This window comes from Carica papaya, chromosome 8, assembly GCF_054855325.1.
Source record: "Carica papaya isolate Zhongbai chromosome 8, ASM5485532v1, whole genome shotgun sequence".
NCBI lineage: Eukaryota > Viridiplantae > Streptophyta > Magnoliopsida > Brassicales > Caricaceae > Carica > Carica papaya.
Window position 1 is genome coordinate 31071747 of NC_142316.1, and position 23440 is coordinate 31095186.

Below are 23440 nucleotides of genomic sequence, written 5' to 3' on the forward strand. Positions count from 1 at the left end.
AGTGAACCTCATTCAATTCATAGCAGTTTGCTTACAATAGAACAATAAATAATAGAGTTTCTCTCGTGAACTCAAAAATTAGCTAATTAATCAAAGCAATCTCTTTCAATGACCATGGATCCTCACAAACAACCAACCGTATTTAACAATTTGCCACTTCCGAACATTTTTTATTCACTGTATTTTCTTTTGACAAGACAAACCATTACTAGAAAAAGAAAAAAGGAAATTGAATTAAAGGATCTCTTATCTATTCGCGTCTGCATATATGGAAGTGCATAATTAAGCTGATAGGTTTTAGAGGAATAGTACTCTTGGGAAACTGTAGTCTTTTAGATTTTTTTGTTTATTTATTTTTTCTTTTTTTCCTTTTCTCTCTCTATAAACGATATATATATATATATATATATTAGGAAGATAAATACATTTAATCTATTGTAGTAAATAATATACATTGTACTATTTAATAATTAAGTATTAAAATTTTCAATCTAATATATAGTAGCTAAAGTTGTTGGATTTTTTTTTTTTGACATGTAGGCTTAATGTGAGCCTCAGTATGTATATCAAACTATCAATTTAATGGTTCCATTTAAAAGTGATCAAATGCGGTTGATAGTATTGGGCCTTAATACATCCAATTTAAGTACGGACTTATAATTTGCAGATACTATTTTTATAATATTCTCGTTTTATGATGGACGAAATAGAAATTACAAAAGTTTGTCGATATAAAAGGCAATTATACTCCCCGAATCACACGTTCGCCATTTTATTTTTTTGAAATTTTGTTACCAGAAAAAAGTTTAGCTTTTGAAGCATCATGTTGATTCAGAAATACCTACAACAAAACGTAACTGAATCTTCCGCGATAGATCCAAGTACGCTTCCGCTTACATTTCTCATTAATTCAGTACGAAATTACGTATTTAGATTTACAGATCTATTAATTTAAAAAATATTTTTATTCTAACAATTGGTATCAGAGTCAAGTTCTCCTAGCACGAATGATGTTGTTGAAAGAAGAAACAAAACACTTAAAGATATGATGAGAAGTATGATTAGTCATTCTATCTTACCTGAATCACTCTGGGGAGAAGTATTAAAGACTTCAATATATTTACTCAATAGAGTTCCAACTAAAGTAATTGCAAAGACCTCTTATGAACTGTGGACGGGTAAGAAGTTTAGTTTGAGACATTTGCACATTTAAGGATGTTCGGCTGATGTTAGACCTTATAAGCCACATGAAAAAAAACTAGACTTCAAAATTGTTAGTTGTTATTTTGTTGGTTATTCTAAACAATCTAAGGGTTATAAGTTTTATGATCTCATTGGTAAGATCATTTTTTAGATGAGAAATAATCAATTCTTTAAGAATATTGAGTTTGCGGAGGGAGAAAGAGTTCGAGACCTTATCTTTGAAAATGAATGGGTCGATATTCACATTCTCTCAGTTGCTCTTAACAATGATCATGATCAAGTTCTTATATCTAATATTGTTCAAGAAGCAAATTCATATCAAGACAATGTCATAGTATATCTCGTTCCTGTTCAAGAAACTGTTCCTAAAGTACGAACTTCACACTCTCAAGAACCTATCCCATTAAAGAGACCCACTAGAGAGATGAGAAGTACAATTTCGAATGATTATATTGTGTATCTCCAAAAATATGAGTTTAACATTGATACAGTAGAAGATGATCCTATCAACTTCCGTCAAGTCACAAAAAGTTCTAATTCGCAAAAGTGGATTGACATCATAAATAAAGAGATAAAGTGCATGAAGGACAATGATGTTTAGGATCTTGTCTCATTGTCTAACGATGCGAAACTCATTGGTTGCAAATAGATATTTAATAGTAGAGTAGATACAAGATTCGTTTAATCGTTAAAAGCTTTATATAGAAAGAAGACATCAATTATAAAAAGACATTCTCTTCGGTTTCATCGAAAACTCTTCCAAAACTATAAAGTTTTGAAATGACAAATAGAAAGATATAAAATTTATTTATGTAGAATTAAATTTCTACCCCTATGCAAACTATATTAACGTTGATATTAATTTTTTATTTATAATTTTAAAAATATAAATAAAACAAAAATATGGTTAAAAAATTATAAAAAAAAATTGTCATGATTTTGCGTCATTGGTTGACATTTCTAAATATAAACTTATCTTACAACGAAACCGTATGCATAATATTAGTACTACTCCGTTAATCACAAATTAATTTAATATATATTATAAAAATAGATAAAATTATTAATAAATAATACTAATCATAAAAAATATAATTAATGTTTTTTAACTATTTTTATATATTAATAAATTAATATTGATAATAATAATAATAAATTGGTAGGAGAATTTATAATTTGAAAGTTGATGGAAAGAAAGTCGTGGATGCCAAGAAACAGGATTTGGCAATGTGTCAAAATAATTACCATGATGAACTCCCGCGAATAAGATTTTGCCACGTCAGAAAGCAGCTGGCACTCATTATGCCACGTCATCTAACAAATATCATCTGTTTCAGGAAATACAAAACGACAGTCGACAAATCAAATTTGTCCAATACAAGCTTTTACTTAGTCTCCAAGGAAGGGAACTGGCAAGCCGCAAAATCAAATACGAATACACAAGACAACAAACTTTCTTCGTGCATATACAAGACACAAAACCCTCATTATGGGTGTTGATGTTTGGACGCGGCGTATGTAAATCTTGAGCTTTTTCTTCTCCAATTTGACTATACTGTTTCATCTACTATCGAGCCTCAAGAATCATGGGTAAGCAGAGTCGAGGGAATTGTGGAGAAAGTGGAAGTACCAGCAGATCGGGAAGGAGACGCAATGGGAGGGACTCAGTGGAGGATACTCTTGCCAAGTGGAAACAACTTCGGTTTCAATTGGTTGGACATGGCGGAAACCAGAAGCTCCCAGTTAAGATTCAGGCTAAGGGTTCCAAGAAAGGATGTATGACAGGGAAAGGTGGACCTCAAAACTCGTCTTATGGCTACAGAGGGGTGCGGCAGAGGCGGTGGGGCAAATGGGTTGCTGAGATTCGCGAACCAATCAGCAGGGACGAAGTCTGTACTGGTAAACCCGGTAGGCTTTGGCTTGGTACTTTCTCCACCGCTCATGAAGCTGCTCTTGCTTACGATCATGCTGCTACTGCCATGTACGGTCCTTTTGCTCGTCTCAACTTTCCCAATCCTTCCGTTGAAGCGCTGGATAATTCATCTGATAAACTGGGTTCATCTTCTTCCGCTACTGCGACAACCCCATCATCTGATTCCGTATCCACATCTCCTAACACTGAGGATCACAAAGCTAAAGATGTGTCGAACGGTTTGGAAGATGATAGAACTAGGGAATCGTATGTTAATGACAAGATCCTCCTGGTAAAACCTCAGGATAAGGAATCAACGGAAGTGGCAGAGAATACTGAAAAACTGGCCATGGACACAGAGTCAAGTTCGTCCTCTGCTTGCAATGCATCCATAAAGAGAGAAGAAATAGAAAAAGAGTCCGTGAAAGCTGATTGTAATTCCAAGACCGCGCTCAGACATTTGACTGAAGATTCCAATGAGTTTAAAGTGGCTGCAGCAATGCAAGAATTTTCAGACGTATTAGACACCTGTTTTTGTAACGGTGTTCCCGTGGTATATGATTGTTTGGACAAGGACCCTGCAGCTGCAGTTGATAATTTCAGGCTTTTCAATGAAGTTAACATCAATAGATATAATGGTTTCAGATATACACAAGATTATTTGCCATATGAGCCCATTAATTTAGAATGCAATACGAAATCTAATAGTCAGCATTTTAACGATGTTCGTATTAACACATCTCCGACGAAGGGAGAGATTGCTGATATCCCCAACTTGAGTGAGTGGTCAACAGAAGAAAAATATGACATCAAGCCTTTGCGGGAAACAAATGATATTTACTCTGCGTCAAAACAAGAGGGAAATTGTTATGATTTTGATTATCTCATATTGGAGCCTGGAATTCCATCCGATTTAACTTATCAGATTCAGAGCCACGGGGCCATGCTACCAGGACCAGGCAACTTCAACTATATGGAGCCAAATGCAGGAATTGATATCAAATTTGGTTTCGATTTTGATTTTGTAGAAAATCTAGATTTGCTTGATCTGGGATTGTCTGTATTTGAATCCTAGGCTAATATCTGTCATACATATTTTTTTCTTTTATAAATTGTTGTATTATTTCATAGTAACACCATAACCAGATTGAACTTTTCCTCAGTCTCAGCTCGCAATTAGTCTGAAGGTCAAACATGATGTATCTGTCTAAAGTGAATCCTTCCTTTTTCTTTCTTTGAAAAAATACCTCAGCTCTGAACCCTAAAACACATGATATACCAGAGCTGATCTTACATAACAGATATGCATGTCCAGACAAATTTGTTACCATCTTGCACATGCTATTCTCTGATTTGCAGTTTTAATACGCATTTTAAAGAACTATATTGCTGCTAGAGACACTGCAGGATGAGCAATAAATGCCAGTAAAAGAATATGAATATCTTTGCCTTTGACGCCCTCAGCTGCATCTGTTACTTCAAATTAGCTACATTTTCTAAAACCTCTCAGTCAGCTGCGTAAAATCCAATTTGATCATCAATTCGTATTCCTTGGATAAAGATAGGCATTTGGAGACCATAATAGGACACCAAGTAACTGAAGCATTTTCCATGTTGACTCTGAAAACTTTCAATAACATTGGCTAGACATTTAGAGCCTTAAACACATCTCATTCACTCTCCTCCGCCTTGGACAGTACCATTTTCCACGGTCCACTTTTCATGCCCAACCTAAAATAAAGCACAGTTTGAGGTTAGATATTCTGTTTTTAACAAAAACAGCTAAGTTTGTTGCGCAAGCGTATAAAATCAGGCAACGCAAATTTCAACCAAATAATCATAGCTTGATTTAGCTATAAAGAATTTGAAGGGTTAATCAATTACTACCACAGCCTGCATGTGGTAGAATCTCAATAAAAGGAAACAGAGGGGGGATATCATCTTGATATTTACTTAGCTTGAGCAGATAAAATCTTTTACTCATTAGCTTGTGCAGATAAAATCTTTTACTCATTAACAAGTGGAGCTGCACTTGAGGTTCTAAGCACCAAGATTTATTTGAAGCTACATAACCACATGCAACAAAAGAAGTTGGTCATCAAAAGTGACTCAAACTAGACAGAACGACAACCCCTTTCCCCACACCCTGAGAAGAAAACCGTCAAAGAATCAGAAATTAGTTTACCTCCAAAATCCAGCTACTACACGCAAGGTCATGAAGAGAAACAGTCCTGCCCAAACCCCAGCAAGACCATATATGGGAGCAGCCACAAGTAAGAATATAGAAGAGATCAATCCAATAAGTACCTACAACACAAGGATGGATCCAAAAATAAAAAAAGAATTACCTATTATATAAGAATCAAAGAAAGAATATGCTACTATACAATTGAAATCATTGATCATATATTTGAAGGTCACTGTAACAGAAAAGTGAGTACCATAGAGTAGGCAGCATATCCAAAGTCAGAAACCCCATAATAAAGTCCATCAAGAACAAAGGCAATAGCGTTCACTGGCTGAGATCCGGCAACAAACTGTAAATAGCATCAACAACAGGTACAATCACTAGCCACAACCATGGAACATATGGGTAGCCAAAAATTAATTAGCTACATTTAAATGATCCTGTGCTAGAAAACCAACTTTATTGACAGCTTGACAAGTACTTTCAAGACATCTCCTTGAGCAAAACTGTTTTTTTTCTTTCTTTTCAGGAAAAGAAATTTAATCTAGAATATTAAAACTTGAAACATGTCGCAATGGTAAATAGCATCAACTATAGCAGTTCACTGATTAACACTGCAACATAGAACAATAATATTCATAGACATCAATTATGAAAAACAAAATCAGAACAAATTCGTATATACCAGGAAATGCTGTTAAAAAGTAAATATATAAACCAAATACTCTCCACAAGCCTATAGCATTCATAGTGAGGGCATATGCAAGTAGCTTAAACATGCAACATGAACCAACAAGTTCATAAACTACAAAATTGTTTGCCTAAAGATGTAATAAAAGGAACTCAAATAACAACTCATATCCCTTCCTTGATTCAGTAAATTTGTCAGTAGATAAACATAAAAAGACCACCTTTCAGCAAGCTAAGTTTGGCACTGAAAGGGTAGGATTGGAAAATTAGAAAGGACAGAATCCTGTGGCAACAACTTATGGAGCGATAGATCAGTAGAGAGTGGGGACAAATCATGGAGTTGGTCCATTTTGAGGTGGGTGGTGATTGGTCTGTTGGTCTTTGGGATGATAAGTGGTATGAAGAACCTCCTTTGACGATTCTCTTCTCCATCATATTTCTCTTTGGCCAGGGAAAAAAGGACGCGCCTGGAATCAAAAGTCTCTCAAGTTAATCCTTTTAATAGAATTAGAGAACACTGAAACACCCTGGTGAGTATTTGTTGGCAGGACACCCCCATCCTTGATGGTGTCTACTGGGGGAATCTTGTTAAGATATCTCGGTTTCTGACATTCTGTGAATCTTTTGTACATGGCCGAAGCAACAAGGTGCCTAATGTTATTTTCTCTTATTATTACAAAACAAACAAAAAAACCTAGTCATTGTTCATGTTTATCAACAAAGAAACCAAAATTAGATAGTTTTTCTAAGACGAAGTTTACTTCCATTTCGGTACAGAGGCCCGAAGTAATTGCATCACACAGAAAATAATAATAATAAATTCCAAGAGAAAAATTTGAAGTAACAGTTGGCATATTATCTCACCATGATCAAGCCTAAATGGTTAGACCATGTTGGCATATAATGACTAAAGATTACATATACAGACAGGAAAGAAATCCAGCTTATTATCACCAGGAGAAACAACTAATAACATAACAACTAGAATTTCAGAAGAGTGACTATTTTAGTGTTGCAAATTATAAGCTCATAGACAATCTCAAATCAAGAGTGTAAACAAAATTGGACCAGTTCAGCATGGGATCTTAAATGGGCCTAAAAGCTTTATAGCAATACATTCATGGACCACAGTCTATCCGTAATGTTATATGTGGTAAATGCAGGAAAACTGTGTAAATAGGACCTTACAAGAGTACCAGACTGAACAATCTCCAATACTTCTGAATCTGTTGTGAATAAACTAGAAAATGCTCCAAATCCGAGGAATAAAGAAACCGCCAAAGCAACTCCTGTCACAAAACTAATCTGTTTCAAGATCAAATGACAACACCATGTCACTGGATCAGTTAAAATTAGAAAAGAAAACATTACAACCAAAATAACAAGTTAAGTACTGGATATAAACCTGCAGAACTCTGTCAATCACTTGGCGTGCTTGCTCAAAATTGCCTTGAGAGTAATCAGTGGCAAGGAGAGCCTGCAAAGGAGACCTCAAAATTAGAATGGTCCTACATGAGTTGCACATTCAAACTTTCAACTTATGCGTCCAAATAAATGTATCTCAAATATTTCTCAATTCCTTGCTTCTAGCTGCAAAATCCTCCATGCAAATCTCACAATGGCAATTCCGTCGCACCTCCATGAGGATGACTAGATCTATTCCTCCAAAGTTCTCACTTCGGTCCAAAGTTAGTGATACAAGATATAGAATCAGTAATACAAAGATCACAATGCAACTTCATTTTTTCTTTTTCACTTCAACACCCTCCTTAAATTGACTAGGATGGCGTAACTCCGGTGTGGTTCCTCTTGCCCCTTTTTCTAATTGAAAAAATTTTCATATGCTCAGTTTGCTTCTTTTATTCACAATAAAGTTTACGCCTACATTCAGAAATTGATCTTATTGAGTTCCACTAGATCCGTAAGCTGCTATGCTGATTTTTTAGTTTTATGTCCATATGTCAACATGTATTTTACTGAGCTCCACAAGATCTGTAAGTTACCACTTAGAGTTTTTAGTTAATCCATAGCCCACTTTCACAGTTAAGTTCAAGTATGCCAAACATTGGTTTCACTTGTTCTAATAGATCTGCAAGCTGGTATTTAGATTTTTTTTTTCATGCAGAACTTGCCAACAAAAGGAAGTGAAGAAAAACCTGTCCAGCAAGAGCTAATGCATCTGTGAGCAAAGACACTGCCAGCCAAACTTGTATGCAAATTTGATGACCGGCCATTGGTACAGGTCCCTCTCTAGCGGCCATGGATGTTCCTAGTGTCATAATCACAACGACTGAAATAGTCCTAGCAATAAGAAGACCACCTGTAGATGTAATTGATACTTCGATTTAGTGGAAAACGCTAAAACAGGTTAGAAAATGGTAATAACTGTTAATAACTAATGGTTAACAAAAACTTATCATTAACAGACAAATTCCACAATTTACATAAATTTTTGACAATCAAAGACCAAAAACTTAAATTTTTCCAAAACCATAAAATATAACTAATCTAAAATCTTAAAAAATTAAAAACGAACCAATTACACTAATTAACACATGAATTTAACAGTTTATATCTTCTAAAGTTAAATTAAAAACTATTTGAACTTAAAATATTTCATACTTGATAATTTTTGTACTATAACATATTATATTAAACTAGCTTCTTGTGCGACATATTTATATGGTTACAAAATACATGTTTTAGTTGAATAGATTAACCATTAGGTTATAGCTAACCACAGTTTTCAAAATAACATGAACCAAAATCAACAACTTAATTAGTTTTGCAGTTCAAATCCTTTTTTTAATTAAAACCCTTACATAAATATTTCACGAATTCAGATTTTCTCCCTGATACTATATTTTATTTAAATATACATATATGGAAATATATTTTTGTGTACTATAAAGATCACAAATTCAGTATTGCAGCTTGGTCCCTTATTTTTTTAAGTTAAAACCCTTATAATCCATATCATATTTAAATACAAATCTGTCTAGCATACATATGGTTATAAAAATATATGGTTTAATTTAAAGGATTAATTTGGTTTTAGTTAACCACCGTTTTTGGAAATCACGTATGAAAACTGAAAATACTAATTCAGCTTTGCAGCTCAATTTTTTTTTTTAATTAAACCCTTATACAAAGATTATCAGCCCATGAAAGGGATTTCACAAATTCAGATTTTCTCATTTTTCCCTTAGTTGGAGTTTGCTCCAAATTTTAATTTTCTGGAATAAGAAAAAAGCTATAATATAAATAACATAAAGAATTTAAGGATAATAGCGTTCTCATTCTAAGTATACCATATTTTCAAGTTAGGTTAGGTGTTTTTTGTGATTACTCTCTTGACAAGTCATTTTGGATTGAAGACATAAATGGAGCTGGCTCAATTACGCATTAAATATAAACTATGACTAGAACCATATCTAGTGTAAGTGTTAGTAACTAATTTGAGATGCAAGCCCATTTTTAACTCCAAATCCTTTCACATCAAAGTGTTGTGAATTTTTTATGTAAATGCAACTACTTTCCTTGATGTTCTTTAGTGATCAATATTTTCAGTTTAGCAACCCTGCTATAGAACATTTCTTCTCTACAACATAGCCATTAGGTTAATTAATCAGCTCATGTATGGCCTTCAATAACTTATTGGCATTTGCAGCAGTTGCTTTTGTCGAGTTTAATATCTTCAAGCAGATTATTCCTTTACAAAGCTAATGTATGAACAAAAATTATAGAACTGAAAGAGGAAAGCCTAGTAAGAAAATGTAAAAGTATGCCAGAAATTTACCAGACTTTAGATAGCCAGCGAGTCTTTTTCCATCAATTTTTGGAGAGAGAAGTGATACTTCATCGTTCAACTTCCAGAGAAGAATAAAAGCTATCAAATATCTGGAGAAATGAAGAAAGGAACTAATCAGGAGTAAAAATAACAGATGATCTTGTAGCTAAAGATGCATCATGAGCAAAGTCTGATCATATTATCATAGTTTACCCATATTGACATACTCAGATATCACAGTTGCAGCTGCAGCACCAACAATTCCAAGATCAAGGAGAAATATAAAAACTGGTTCCAGTATTGCATTCAATAAGTTCCCAGCACCTGTTAATCAAGAGTTGAAAATTTTCATGCATAAACTTGATGCTGCAGTGACACCACTAGCATTGTTTGTCTAGGACATGTAAAAAGTGTCCCTGGAAATTATGGTCAGGTATATGTGCATGAGTGAGGATGTGGAGGTGGGTCGAACAGAGAGAGGGACACCATAATACTTACCAATAGCATACAGAGGTGTCTTTGTATCCTTAAATCCACGAAAAGCACCCTGAGCAGCAAGTGCAATAACAATAGGTGGAGCACCAAAGGCCCTCAAGGTAAGAAAACGCTCAGCTGCCACTCGCATTGGTGAATCCTAGAACACAAAAGAGCTCAAAATTCCTAGATAACACCGTTAATTCGTACTATATAAGATGACATGAAAGATATACTTATTGTGTACCCATAGACATACACGTATGAATAAATAAAGTTGAATGCACTAGATAACTTCTATTCAAACATATGCTCTATCCAGAACTGCACAATGAAATCTTTTCAAATGTGTGTCAGCATATAGCTAACTTTTATTCAGAAAGCACCAGGTGGTTTCAAAATACCCAAACAAAAAACACAATGTAAATGTCAGGTTTCTGTGATAACGTAAAAGATGGACCATCAACGGTTGCAATCAGATTAGTTTGACGTACAAGAGGTATACCCATGATATTCATCAAGAAACTGGAGCCAACTGAGAGCACAACCGCCTCTACAACGCCAATGCCAGTTGCAAGAGCTAACGAAGTTGATACAGAGGGGAGAATTTTTTTTCCTTGGCGCTTAACTTCACAGTCTTGATCATAAGCATAAGAGCCAAAAATCTTAAGTAAGTCAAAGAAGAGAACAGTCTTTGACGGGTGCCAAAGAGAAATGCACGACATGCATATGCACATGTAAACATACATAAAAAAAAAAAAAAGTATCTAATGAATGCATGTATAGATATGTACGAACACATGTGGGTATGTGTGCACACAGCAGATAGGGAGAACGGATCAACAGATCCCAGGTGGAAGAGTAGAGCCATCAATCACCCCAAATTTAGAGCTTTTTAATGTGATTCAATCCTTTATTAAATTAACCAACAGATTGAATACTGAACATGTCAAACGGTATAAGAAAAACAACAGAGAGTGAAGTGGGAAGGGATCTTTCTTATATAACTTGCATACAATAATTACCATTGCCGCTTTGACTAGAACCCTCGGAGCCCTTACATATGGATGCCTGCTCCTCAGCAACAAAGGATGTCGTAACATTGAGCAATGGAACATTAAATAATTTGGACACCAGATTGAATACAGAAGCTGATATCCCTACTGCAGCTAATTCAACAGATCCTACAGATAATTGAACAAAAAAAATGAAAAAAAAAAGGAAAAAAAAAAAGAAGTACAAAGAAAGAACATTCAATCAAAACTAGTAGCCAAACACGATAAGAACCAAAATCTGGTGCGAATAACAGCATCAATAGTTTCAAAATCCTACAGTCCTTAATCTATCCGTATACTGAGCACTCGTGGGATCAAGTCAATACCACTAGCCATCCTCTCCCAAAAAAAGTCTATCCGCATACTAACAGTTCAAAGACAAATAGAAAGTTCACAGAAAAATGATAAATAAGTGAGTACCCAAATGACCAACATAAGCTGTATCAACCAGCGACGTGAGCGGGTCAGCAGCCAAAGCCAATGCAGCAGGCAATGCGATCGATATAATCTCCAAGCCAAGCTCATCTACTCTAAGACCACCTCTGCAAATACCCAGATGTTTCTCTTCAATAAAATTATAGCAGAATTTATACGTCTAAATTACATAGCACCTAGCACGTATAACAATCAAAAGAAAATAAACCTTAAGCTGCCAGTAAGACGCGAAAGCGAACTAAAGAAAGGCAAGTGAGAAGGCGGGTCCAGTTCCGGGTCAGGATCCTTGACCCGAATAGGTGTAATAGAGGGCTTGATTTGCTGTTTTCGTTGCTGTTGGGAAAAAATTTCGAGGGTGGTGATCTTGACATTGTTGCGAGTTGATGATTTGATTGATTTTCTGAAACGGAAAGAGCAATTAGGGTTTCTGGTAAATGTTTGGAATTTAGATGATGAATAATCCGGCCCGGAGTATGCACGAAATGAGAGATTAGTAGCCATTTTGGCAAGGAGAAAAAGAGGATTCTTCTCTTTCTCCTGGAGGAGAGACTGACCATAACCTTTGTCTGGTTTTATCTGTCAACTGATTAACGGTTGGAGGGGACGGCGGGATCGTGAAAGATATTTTATTGTGTGGAGCTTTCGATTTGGGCCTGTACTTGGGCTTTTGGGTTTTATTTTCGTTTATTTTTTATTTAAAGATTTAATTGTTATTTTGTAATTATTAAACTTAAAAAAAATTCTTCCAATCCATGATCTTCTATAAAATTGTGATAATTTTGATTACAAATTATAAAAATATTTTATGCTTTCTTTACATTTTATTTTTTGTAAAGTTTTAAAATAATAAAATATTAATATTAATATTAACAAACTTAACAAAAAATAATTTATTTATAGGTCAGGCAGGTAATAATAATATATACTAAAGAAAAAAAAATGTAAAAAATAATTAGTTTTTATTTTTTTTAATTGTTAATAATAAGTAAAAATTTATTTTTTATGTCATTCAAATAAAATAATTTCTGTAAAAATTTTATTAAAAAATACATTTACATTAATTTTATAAATTGAAGAATGAATTTGAAACCAAAAAAAAAAATAGAAATAAATTTGAATATAACATATTTTGATAAATTTTAATACAACTCATAGTATATTTTTTGTACTTATATTATTTTCTTTCACTTTTTAAAATTACGAAGGTATTATTTGGATCTCTACTTACTAAAATATGAGTTGAATTCTTGTTAATAATATACTAGAATCCTTTAACCCAAAAAAAAAAAAAAAAAAGTTAAAGTAAAAAGTGATAATTGCATTACAAAATTAAATAGAAAAACAGCTTGGAGAATATAAAGAGAAATGAAAGCTGTAGCAGTAGAAAATTAAGACATTAGAGTATTGTAAATGTACTGGGCCATGAAGAGGTTTGTGCTTCCAATGGCCACAATTTCCTGCTTTTGCTTGCATCTGTTTCCTCCCTCCACCCTCTCTGCTGACAAACTCTAAACCTTTTCTGTAAAAAATATGCTGAGATCCGGACAGTCCTCAACACGTAACTTAAATATCAAGTTTAATTCTCCATTGCCTCAAAGCTCATTTTAGTCATACAAAATTATTAAACGAACACCTTCACCCGTCTTTAATCGTAGCTCTTTATTTACCGTTCGAGTAGTCTCGTATTATTTCGATAAAGTTTAAGTGGGTAGAGATTATAAGTTTCACCATTCGAATCTATTCTTTAAAAAAAAAAAAATGGTGTAAGTTCTTTTGCTTATGTAACTATCCTAAGGGTATGTTGATGCTAATTTCAGGCTTGGAGGGGTCTTTGTGATCAGACGTTGATGTATTCTGAGTTTATCTTTACACTTCTGTTGTAATGTCTACTTTGTCTTGATAAGTGTAGATACAAAAACTTTATTATGAAGTTTTGGTAAATTTCTCTATTTGTTTGTGTTGAAATCTTACCACTTGTGTATTTAATAAATTTTTTATTTTAAGTGGTAAATTTTCTTTATAAAGATTGAGAATTACTTTATTCCAAATAAGGGGCAAGATTCTAGTAAAATAATAATTCATCTATTAATACATTGTATAAACTTCATTAATACTACAAGTTTAGATATTATAAAAAGAAAAATGATTTAACAAGTAAGGCACGTGAAGATTTAGAGCGTTTTATATAGGCTCAAACTACAAGAGGAGAAACCCTTTTGCTTGACTTCCGGCTGCTGCAACTCATCTCTTGTCTCCCTTTGGCTTATATACTTGAAGCTTCCTTCATTAGTTTAACAAAACCCCCCATTAAAGTACTCATGGGAAACATTAATGAGATATTATTTTGCATGGATTAACCCCCCAAGGCAGAGGCAATTATAACACTTCACATGACGCTCATTTGTTTCTCATTCAATGTCATACAGTACCAAAAGTACAAAATCTATCTTTCATAATCTTCAACATTATGATGGGTTTCTCATTTCTCTTCTTCCTCTTCTTCTTCTATCTTACTCTATTACTTGTCTTTTTACATCTTTAATTGCCAAGATGTTTATGGGTTTTCTCTCGAATTTTGAAGTTGCTAACCAACACAGACAACCATGAATAATAATGAGAGTTGTGGAATGAAATTGTGGTGGAGACGTGGAGATATTATAGCCTGAAAAAGAGGGATTAATCCAAGAAAGCATCAAAATCAGAAAGTTCGATATCAGTGGGAGAAAAGCTTTCCCTTTTTCTTATCTACTTTTAAGGCAATTATACAAAAATGGGACCGTGAATTCACATTCAAACCCTTAACGGACAAAACTCCTGCTCCTGCAATTACACACACATATACATCTCTCTCTCTCTCTCTCTCTCTCTCTCTCTCTCCATGTGTTCCTTTGAAAAGTAATAGAGCCTAAAAATCTCAAAAACCCACTTCTATGGATAATAATAATCATAATCATTACATCCCTTTACGACCTGGATAATCAACAAGGAGGCAGAAAGAACCCATAAACAAACACGAAGAACAGTATATATATATAAATATATAATCAATCCTCCTATAAGTTACAATCGGCTGCACAGAAACTATCTCTATCTCTATCTCTCATTTTCAATTGCAACACGGGTGTTTCTTTTCTTCTCTTTTCTTATGTTATTTCGCATCAACAGGTCGCTCACTAACGAGGGGCATAAAAAATAAAGTTTCATTAAAAAAATGAAAAGGGAAAGAAACAGATACGAGAAGACAAATTAATCCATCAGATCACAAGGTTCGAGATGACTGATCAGAAATATCCCTCAAGTTGTACAATCAAAAATGTAACAGCAGAAATCGGTACATACCCAAATAAGAATCTGCAGGTTAGAGGCTGAGAGAGTAAGAAGAAGCAGTGAAACTCAGGATGGATAGCGCAAATGAAGATCAAGATTCAAGACCCGCCATGGCGCTATCCCTCCTGAGCTTAACAGATTCTTCTCTACTTTTTCTTAATTCTATATCATCATCCTCAACACAGAGAAACCTAAGAGAGTGAAAAGAGTTTGTTGAGAGAGAAGTGGGGAAGAGGTAATGGCAGAGCAGGTGTATTTATAGCAGTTGGGTAAGGGGAACGTGGAGAAGACGGAGGTTGGGTTATATATGCAGACAAACGTCACCTCTCCTCTCTTCTGGAGCCATGAGAATTGAAAAGTTGGGCTAATATTTTAACTCTTTAATTTGACAATGTGCTTGACTGCCTTTTTTTAAATGTATTTTGTTTGTCATTGCCGACTACGGTATATGTATGTATAGGAATTTGGCGTTACCGTATTTTCTTACTATTTTTTTTTTATTTTTATATAATTTTAAACCTTTATCTTTCTTTGATTAATACGTTATTAATTATTAATTATTATTACATAATTTATTAGCTGTCGGATGGATATTTGAAATTCAAATTTTTGAATCAAGAATATGTATCAAATTAAATTACAAAACTCGAAATTATTATTCATTAGTTAAAGTTTATTCTTAATTATATATAAATTTTAAAGAAAATATAAACTGTAAGAAATTTTTATCAACATTGTTGACAATTATAGAATTATATTAATTATTATTAATTTTTTAATAAAGATTCATACATTAATTAATAAATAATATGTAAAAATTAATAATAATATAATAAAAAAATATTTTATTAAAAGTACGACAGTACAATCTAACTTAAATTAAATTTTAACATTTATAATAAACTATAGAATAAAAAAAAAGATATGTATCTCATTCAACAAAACAATTGTTGCTATCAACATTTATAATAAATTAATATATATACACCAAATTATTTTGGATTAGTTTATTAGAAAAATTAAATTAAATGAACATTTGAGAATATGATTTTTATATTAGTAGACTTGTCAATACATATTTCCATCTTATTTCACTTTAAATTTCTTTTCATAGATAGGGTAAGACAATAAATAATTATAATATATAATACTAATCATAAGATGTTTAGCTTGTATTTAAGATGATTAAATTCATTATCTACATTTTTTTAAATATATTTATTAATAAACATATTAAAATTATAATTCTCTGTTATTATTATCGTTATTTTATTTTGTTATTTTTATTACTATTTTATTATTATCATTATCGTTATTATTTCATTATCGATAGTAACATAATCATTGTTATCATTTTTATTATCATTACGTTAATTACAGTTATTACACCACACTTCTTTTAATGTTGCTATTGATAATTATTATTGTTTTTACGTAAATACATGCAAAAATAATAAAAAAAAAAATACTTTCAAGAAATAATTAACCAAATACAATTCTAATTTAAGGTGGGTATGAATATTTTTTATTTAAAAATCGTATCAATATAAACTTACACATTAAAAACCATACATTATGGTTGTAAATATAAATACAATATCAAAATAGGTAATTGAAAATGAGGTAATTAGCAAAGAAATGTACAATAAACAAAATTAGACTTTTTTAACTCCTTGATCAAAAGAAAGCTCAACCTAACACCAACTACGGTCCTCAAGTTTTGTTCTTCACACGGGGATTTCCTCGGGTTAGTTAGTTCCATTTTCATTTGCGTAATGAAAACTTGACAATGTTTTTCTCCCCTTGAAAATTACAAATATATAGTTACCAACTCCATTTAAAGGTAAATTGTTTGATTAAGAAACAAAGATTGTATGAGGTGGTTCATATTTAAAATTATTAAAAGTGAATTACAACTTAGGATAGTTTTTTTAACTGTTTGCTGTGGGTCTGCAAACTTTTATAGATTTGAAAAGTTTCTAAATTGATGATCTTAATATTAACCAAAGGAGGGTTTTGCTTCTTTGTACTTTTGCCATCTTTTCACCTATTCACCAATCCAATTACATGGTGGTCCCATACATTAATCCCATTGTCAATTCAATCACGTGGTCTAATTTATTTTCAATTGATTATGACAAGTGCCTAATGCCAAAGTCTAGCAAGTGAATTTTCTACTTACCCACAAAAATATTTACCCATACAAGATATAAATTCAAAATTAAAATTAAAATTATTCAGTTAGATACATATTAGATTTTATAATTCATAACCGGCTTTACCATTAGCTTGCGCTTCTAATACCAATCGGTATAGTCTCGCTTAAAAGAAATAAATGGTAGTAGATTATAAGTTAAATTAAATTATCAATCATATTGTAATAATATATTACTAAAATCAAATTTATGAAAAAAAAATTGGGAACAATAATATAACTTGCACTCGTCGTAGATTTAAAATAAAAATTAAATAGTTTTTCTAAGTATTTTTCGACAAATAATACTCTAATACTTAATAAGAATATCCGCATAAAATTATCCAATTTTTGTCATAAATGATAATGAAAATTTAATAAGATTAGAAAAAATATGGTAATTTATATAGGAATCTCAAATGTAGTTGGAAGTTAATTCCTAGTAGTAGGGATTTAAGTTCTTTTTTAATAATTAATTGATTATGTGGTAAGTTGATAGATTATAAATAATTTATTTTGAAAACTTGATTATAGGAGTCATATATTAGGTATGTATAGGCAAATAGTGAGTCGAGATACTTAGATATATAACATTAAGTACTATAAATGTACCTAAATAAACTAGGACATTTTGTTAGCTCGTGAATATTAAGTACTAACTCATTAACCAATTAGTACAGGTACTAACATTCAATGGAAAAATATATAACTTATCTCCAAATAATATTAAATATCTAAATGATCACTTAACATTGATTATATAAGTAGGTCTCGTAAGTGGTGACATTAGGTAGATAATGTCTTTGTAGAGGTGCTCCTAAGTAATATTTGGGACTATTTAGTGCAAGAAATGCCTACCCAAAGTATTTTTGTTGTAAATTAGTTAAAATAAGTCATAAATATAGTTTTATTATTTGTTTTATACTTTTTAATTAATTTAAAATATACATATAGAATTATGAATTCCATAACAATCTTTATTCCTTGCAACTTTTTTTAACAATGCAACGAAGTAGAGTTTTTATTTATTTTTACCTAAATTTGTTTTAGTTGCGTCCTTTTATGTTATAGGTAAAATATGAGTTTTCCATAATTTTTTCTTTTAATTAAATAAAATTAATCAATTACCTTTTTATAAATTAATCAATTAATAATAAAATTTAGATAATTGATGCTCATTTAATAATAAAAAAAACAGGTATTTATTTCATAGATAACCAAGCATTCATGTGGTATTATTGCTTAAACATCTTAAGCATTAGAAACAAAAAAACATATGTTTAAGGAGTCCATGTTGAGCGCTTTCTTACTATTCAATATTTATTTTGAAATTTTTTTGAAAAAATATTTAAAAATATCTCTAAACATTTATAAATTATCATATATTTTTTTGTCAAAACATGTAACATTATGTATCAAATATCTATGAATTAAGCCCTTCTGTATACGAAATATGTTTTGCCATTTTGCTAGCTCTAATTGAGATCCATGGGGTGGTACCTCCAACAAGTTTTAGATGATTAGTTTATACTAAGAAAACAAGAGGCTTACATCTTATTGTCACGTGTATATTTTGGATTCACGTCTTTGTATATGATCAACATATTTTTGTGCTCAATCCCATTCATAGAGGATTAGTTGTGACTCTACATGTTGATGCTTCTGAAGAATCATAAAATTATTCTAATATGACATATTTATGATATTGTTACATGTCTAAAATTTTAAATGAGATAAATTACAAATAATGATGGAATATTTAATAGTATTAAAAAATAGAACTCTCGACGTTAAGAATTTTTATTTGTATTTATTAAAGAAAGAGGGGTGATGGATGAAAGGAGTTATTTGATAATTTGTGTCATGGATAGAGGAAAATATGGATTTACTACCTATGATGTTGAATGAGAATTAGAAGTTTAAATTTTGTGATAAAAAAAGGGATGAGAGATCTAAAATGTTATGTTCCAACTCTTGATGTTTGGTCACATGATCATTTTAATATATTTTTTCCACTAAGGGACATACTACTTATATATAAACTCCGACACATGTGATAATAATATAATATCAAATAAAATATTATGTAATATGATTAGTCCATTTATCTTATTGATTAAATTAAATTTGTTTCTATTTTATTACACTTTTATATTAAGATAATTTTCTTAAATTAAATACTTTAGTCACATAGGACATATTTTTCTATTACTTAGGAGAGTGAGAAATCTTTAATTGGTACTTATTTACATTCTAAGTTTCATATCATATTCAATAAATATTTATTATAGTTGATTAATAATTTTTTTTTAAAAGTTTTTACCTGCTTATATATTTTCTATTTTTTTTTAGAGAAACAAGTCATAATTTGTTAGATTGATTTGTAATATTTATTCAAGACAAAATGGTTGAATTCTAATTTTTAAAACTCAATATGCAATTAACCTATTGAAATTAAACTCAAAATTGAAGAGCTGCCATGTTTTTGTGCTGAATACAATATTAGGACTGTGACTGAAAATAAAGCCTACTATATATATATATATATATATATATATATATATATATATACAGTGACTGTTACGATAGAAATCAACCTTCAATTTATTAAAGGGATGTAGACAGTACATTAATCATTTTTTACCTATAAATATATAGCTAGCATAGTGTAAGCAGCTAGGAGCATCTCCGAAACCACCACAGGATGCCATTACACCCTATTCATTCATCCCTTTTAATGATATAACAACACATACAATGATCCAATAAATGAAAAAACATGTATGTATCTATGCGTGCCTCTCATCATATATATGTATCTCTTTCTCTAAAAACTTGCAAAACATTCATTCTGACACTCCTCATTTACCTTTGGGTCAGCTTTTATCCTTCTCAATGAATGACTTCAGGACAATCCCACACCACCCATGTATCGTAAACACTATATACGTATATATTATTAAATTAATTTTGGAGATAGATTACGAAACAAGTGTGGCATTGTTTCAGTTGCTTTAAATGTGCTTGAAATTGTGAGGTGGTAGAATTCCTGCAACCTACACCAGCTTTGCTTATTGGTGTATAAAGTTTAATCAATCAAATGGTGCCAAAGATTCACCAGAATCCCCACAATAAAGTGTTCGCCATGTGACTGGTTGGAATTAGCTGGGTGGAGTATTAATTAATTATTACCCAACTCCTTGCTATAATTATCTAATTAAAAAATTGTATAACCCAGAAGCTAATTTTTAAAACTCAATGTTTATATAATTACTCTGGATTATTGCTTAATATGCAAATTGCAATAAATTAGGCTAACAAAATTTTTAACCCAATGTAGTTTAAAGAATGTTGGTGGTAATTACCGATTAGGAACGAATTTACCTCCACATGTATACATAGTGTGTAAAGTAAAAAAGTGTCACTGATTCAGAGGGGACTTTGGAAATTGAAGCTGCGTGAGTCTGGACACGGCCTTATCAGTAAGAAGCGGGAAATGTTCCAGAAGTTCCTCACAATCCCCCACGCACTTTCTTTTCCCAAAATACCCCTTTTTTTTATCGGACTCCCTCAATCGGGCATGTTCTCAAGTCTTTCAAAGTATTTTAAATTATAAAATCATTTAATATAATTATTATTTTATCCTCTACTCTAATTCATGCCGTGCCTCGTAACTATTACTATTTAATTATTTAATTTAATTTAATTATTCTGTATTAAAATTGTATCGAAATCAATTTATATATATATATTGGAGATAAAACTAATTAAAATGATAGTTAAAAGTGGGATTTGAAGTGACTGTCTTTTCGAACTTGAATTTTAATATGGCCCGTTAGACCAACTCTGCCGTTTCAACAGCATTGTAGCCGAATAACTTTTAATATTTTATTCTTCTAAATAATAACAATTGATTTTAGTAGAACTATTGTTTTAATTGTATACCAAAATTTCCAGGTAATTGTCACTCGTAAAATTGTACAAATATTTGTAGTTTTGAATTAATGTAGGAAATACATTTAGGATACAACTGTAACGGCTCTGAAAATTTAAAATAAAATATATATTAAAAATATCAAATGCGGAAGTGAAGTCAAAAATTCGATTAACATCTCTTACACTAAAACAAAAAACGTGCTCACAAAATATAAAAAATTAAACTACCTAAAGGAGAAACTTGAAAGTAAAAGTTACGAATATGACTATGCAGTCTTTAGGCGTCCCCTTCGTCGTCCTCATGCGGAACCGGCTCGGGAATAATGTCTTCCTGATCTGAAATGATTAAATAAAGAATGAGCTACACTGGCCCAGTAAAGACATCACCATATCTCACCGTCACGGAGGTAAAGGTGGGTAGAAAACACAAAAAGACCAATGGAGCATAATTTACAACAAATTCTTTTATCAATAATAAATCCTTCACCATCCACTTACCTCGGTGAAATTCATAAAACAGTATACGAAAGCAATAACATTATCATCATCATGGAATCATATATAAACTGTATAACATAATACTTATCAAGCCTTTTGTAATTCAATCGTTACACAACATATTTTTCTTATTTACCAGACCAATAGTATCCATGGGGATCCATAGGGGTCACGCTACCCGTTAACCCTTAACACTTGAAATCAGATTCCAGGGCCGTCCCCATACCCCGTCCGGTATGGGCGCCAAAACACATAAGATCTCCATACCCCGTCCGGTATGGGAGACCACAATCCCAGTAGGGTTCCCTACAGACCCGATCCGTCCACCATCTCCCAGGATATCTAGTCAGGCTGACCCCATTATACAATTACCCATTTATATAATCTTTCATTCTCTTTTTCCTCAGTCAGCATCATTAATCCACATACAAACAAGCAAAACGGTAATTTATGCCAAACAGACAACATACAGTATCAATATCCTAGTCATTCAATTCATAATCAATAAAACAGTAAAATATGCACACGAAACTATAAAATGAAAACATCAAACCTCATACTGCATTTTAAACTGTAAAATAGGCCAAATAACAGTTAACCGACAAACACACTAGAATCGGGCTCCATTAGCGGCCTTAAGCAATTTTACACATTCGTTGATTCAAGAAATACCGTTTTATCATTGTTGAACTTTAATACCGTGATAGGAAATAGGGTGAGGGGTCCTTACTCGTTTCGGGGTCCGAACATGGCCGAAAGCCAGCGACGCCGCTGCGCCCCCCCTCGATTTTTGCCTCCGATGAGGCCCTTCCCGGCCTCCGTTTAATGCAATTTTTATATCACCGTGATCACCATTCTTTTCTCTACAGGTTGATCGGAGCCGAATCACCAAAACACGAACTTCACCGGAGAGCCACCGCACCCGAGAGCACCGCCGCCGGTAAGCTTCGGTTTTTCGTAAATTTTCGACCCCCCGAGGGCCGTAGGGTTGTTTTATCGCAGGAACCAATGCGAGTGTGGCCGAATTCGGCCGGAAACGGCCAACCCGAGGTGAATCGCCGCCGCGTCGCCGGAGCACGGCGGAGCCGCCATGCCGGAGTTGCGATATTGGCCGAAAGGGGCCCTGGGCCTAATTTGGGATTTTTTGGAACACGTACAGGTACCAGTAGTGCATTTCAGTTCCCCGGAAAAAATTCAGAAAAAATTAGGGACAGCCTGCAAGCGCACTGTGAAGCCGTGTTTGGACCCCGAAACGAGTAAGGACCCCTCACCCTATTTCCTATCACGGTATTAAAGTTCAATAAATGATAAAACGGTATTTCATGAATCAACGAATGTGTGAAATTGCTTAAGGTCGTTAATGGAGCCCGAGTATAGTGTGGTTGTCGGTTAATTGTTATTTGCCATGTTTTACAGTTTAAAAGCAGTATGAGGTTTGATGTTTTCATTTTATCGTTTCGTGTGCATATTTTACTGTTTTACCGATTATGGATTGAATGACTGGGATATTGATGCTGTATGTTTGTCTGTTTGGCATAAATTACTGTTTTGCTTGTTTGTATGTGGATTGATGATGCTGACTGAGGGAAAAGAGAATGATAGATTATGTAAATGGGTAATTTTATAATGCGGTCAGCCTGACTAGATATCCTGGGAGATGGTGGACGGACCGGGTCCGTATGGAACCCTACCGGGATTGTGGTCTCCCATACCGGACGGGGTATGGAGATGTTATGTG

At 32.7% G+C, this 23440-nt stretch overlaps 2 protein-coding genes and 1 long non-coding RNA gene across 4 annotated transcripts; 1 reads left to right on the forward strand and 2 right to left on the reverse strand.

Annotated features, from left to right (window-relative positions):
• The first annotated feature begins 2609 nt into the window (after nucleotides 1-2609).
• LOC110822605 (uncharacterized) lies at nucleotides 2610-4277 on the forward strand. The gene has a single exon (XM_022052742.2). It carries the CDS (start codon nucleotides 2790-2792, stop codon nucleotides 4188-4190), a length of 1401 nt encoding a protein of 466 aa, XP_021908434.2. The 5' UTR covers nucleotides 2610-2789; the 3' UTR covers nucleotides 4191-4277.
• Nucleotides 4278-4319: 42 nt separating this feature from the next.
• On the reverse strand, nucleotides 4320-12351 carry LOC110822604 (MATE efflux family protein). Of its 2 annotated transcripts, XM_088208961.1 has the most exons (13): nucleotides 11956-12350; nucleotides 11733-11854; nucleotides 11283-11441; nucleotides 10752-10894; nucleotides 10282-10417; nucleotides 10011-10107; nucleotides 9793-9893; nucleotides 8150-8313; nucleotides 7399-7470; nucleotides 7182-7298; nucleotides 5557-5652; nucleotides 5301-5422; nucleotides 4320-4846 (listed from the first exon to the last, which is right to left on the reverse strand). In XM_088208961.1, exons 1-13 carry the CDS (start codon nucleotides 12246-12248, stop codon nucleotides 4786-4788), a joined length of 1683 nt encoding a protein of 560 aa, XP_088065087.1. In that variant the 5' UTR covers nucleotides 12249-12350; the 3' UTR covers nucleotides 4320-4785. The 2 variants fall into 2 exon arrangements, 1 of the variants encoding a protein (XP_088065087.1); XR_015813818.1 differs by lacking the exon at nucleotides 4320-4846 and having other exon boundaries at nucleotides 7182-7282; nucleotides 11956-12351.
• Nucleotides 12352-13807: 1456 nt separating this feature from the next.
• On the reverse strand, nucleotides 13808-15587 carry LOC110822603 (uncharacterized). Its single transcript, XR_002541274.2, has 2 exons — nucleotides 15087-15587; nucleotides 13808-14409 (listed from the first exon to the last, which is right to left on the reverse strand). It is a non-coding gene; the product is annotated as an uncharacterized LOC110822603 (long non-coding RNA).
• Nucleotides 15588-23440: the final 7853 nt, after the last annotated feature.

What these genes read in the sequence shown, in the direction of transcription:
- LOC110822605 (XM_022052742.2), top strand. Translation starts at nt 2,790, where the DNA reads ATGGGTAAGCAGAGTCGAGGGAATTGTGGAGAAAGTGGAAGTACCAGC.
- LOC110822604 (XM_088208961.1), bottom strand. Translation starts at nt 12,248, where the DNA reads ATGGCTACTAATCTCTCATTTCGTGCATACTCCGGGCCGGATTATTCA. An exon ending in CATTAGCTCTTGCTGGACAG is followed by an intron (nt 7,471 to 8,149) that starts GTTTTTCTTCAC and finishes TCTCCTTTGCAG; the next exon opens with GCTCTCCTTGCCACTGATTA. An exon ending in TTGTTCAGTCTGGTACTCTT is followed by an intron (nt 5,653 to 7,181) that starts GTAAGGTCCTAT and finishes TGCTATTTACAG; the next exon opens with TTTGTTGCCGGATCTCAGCC.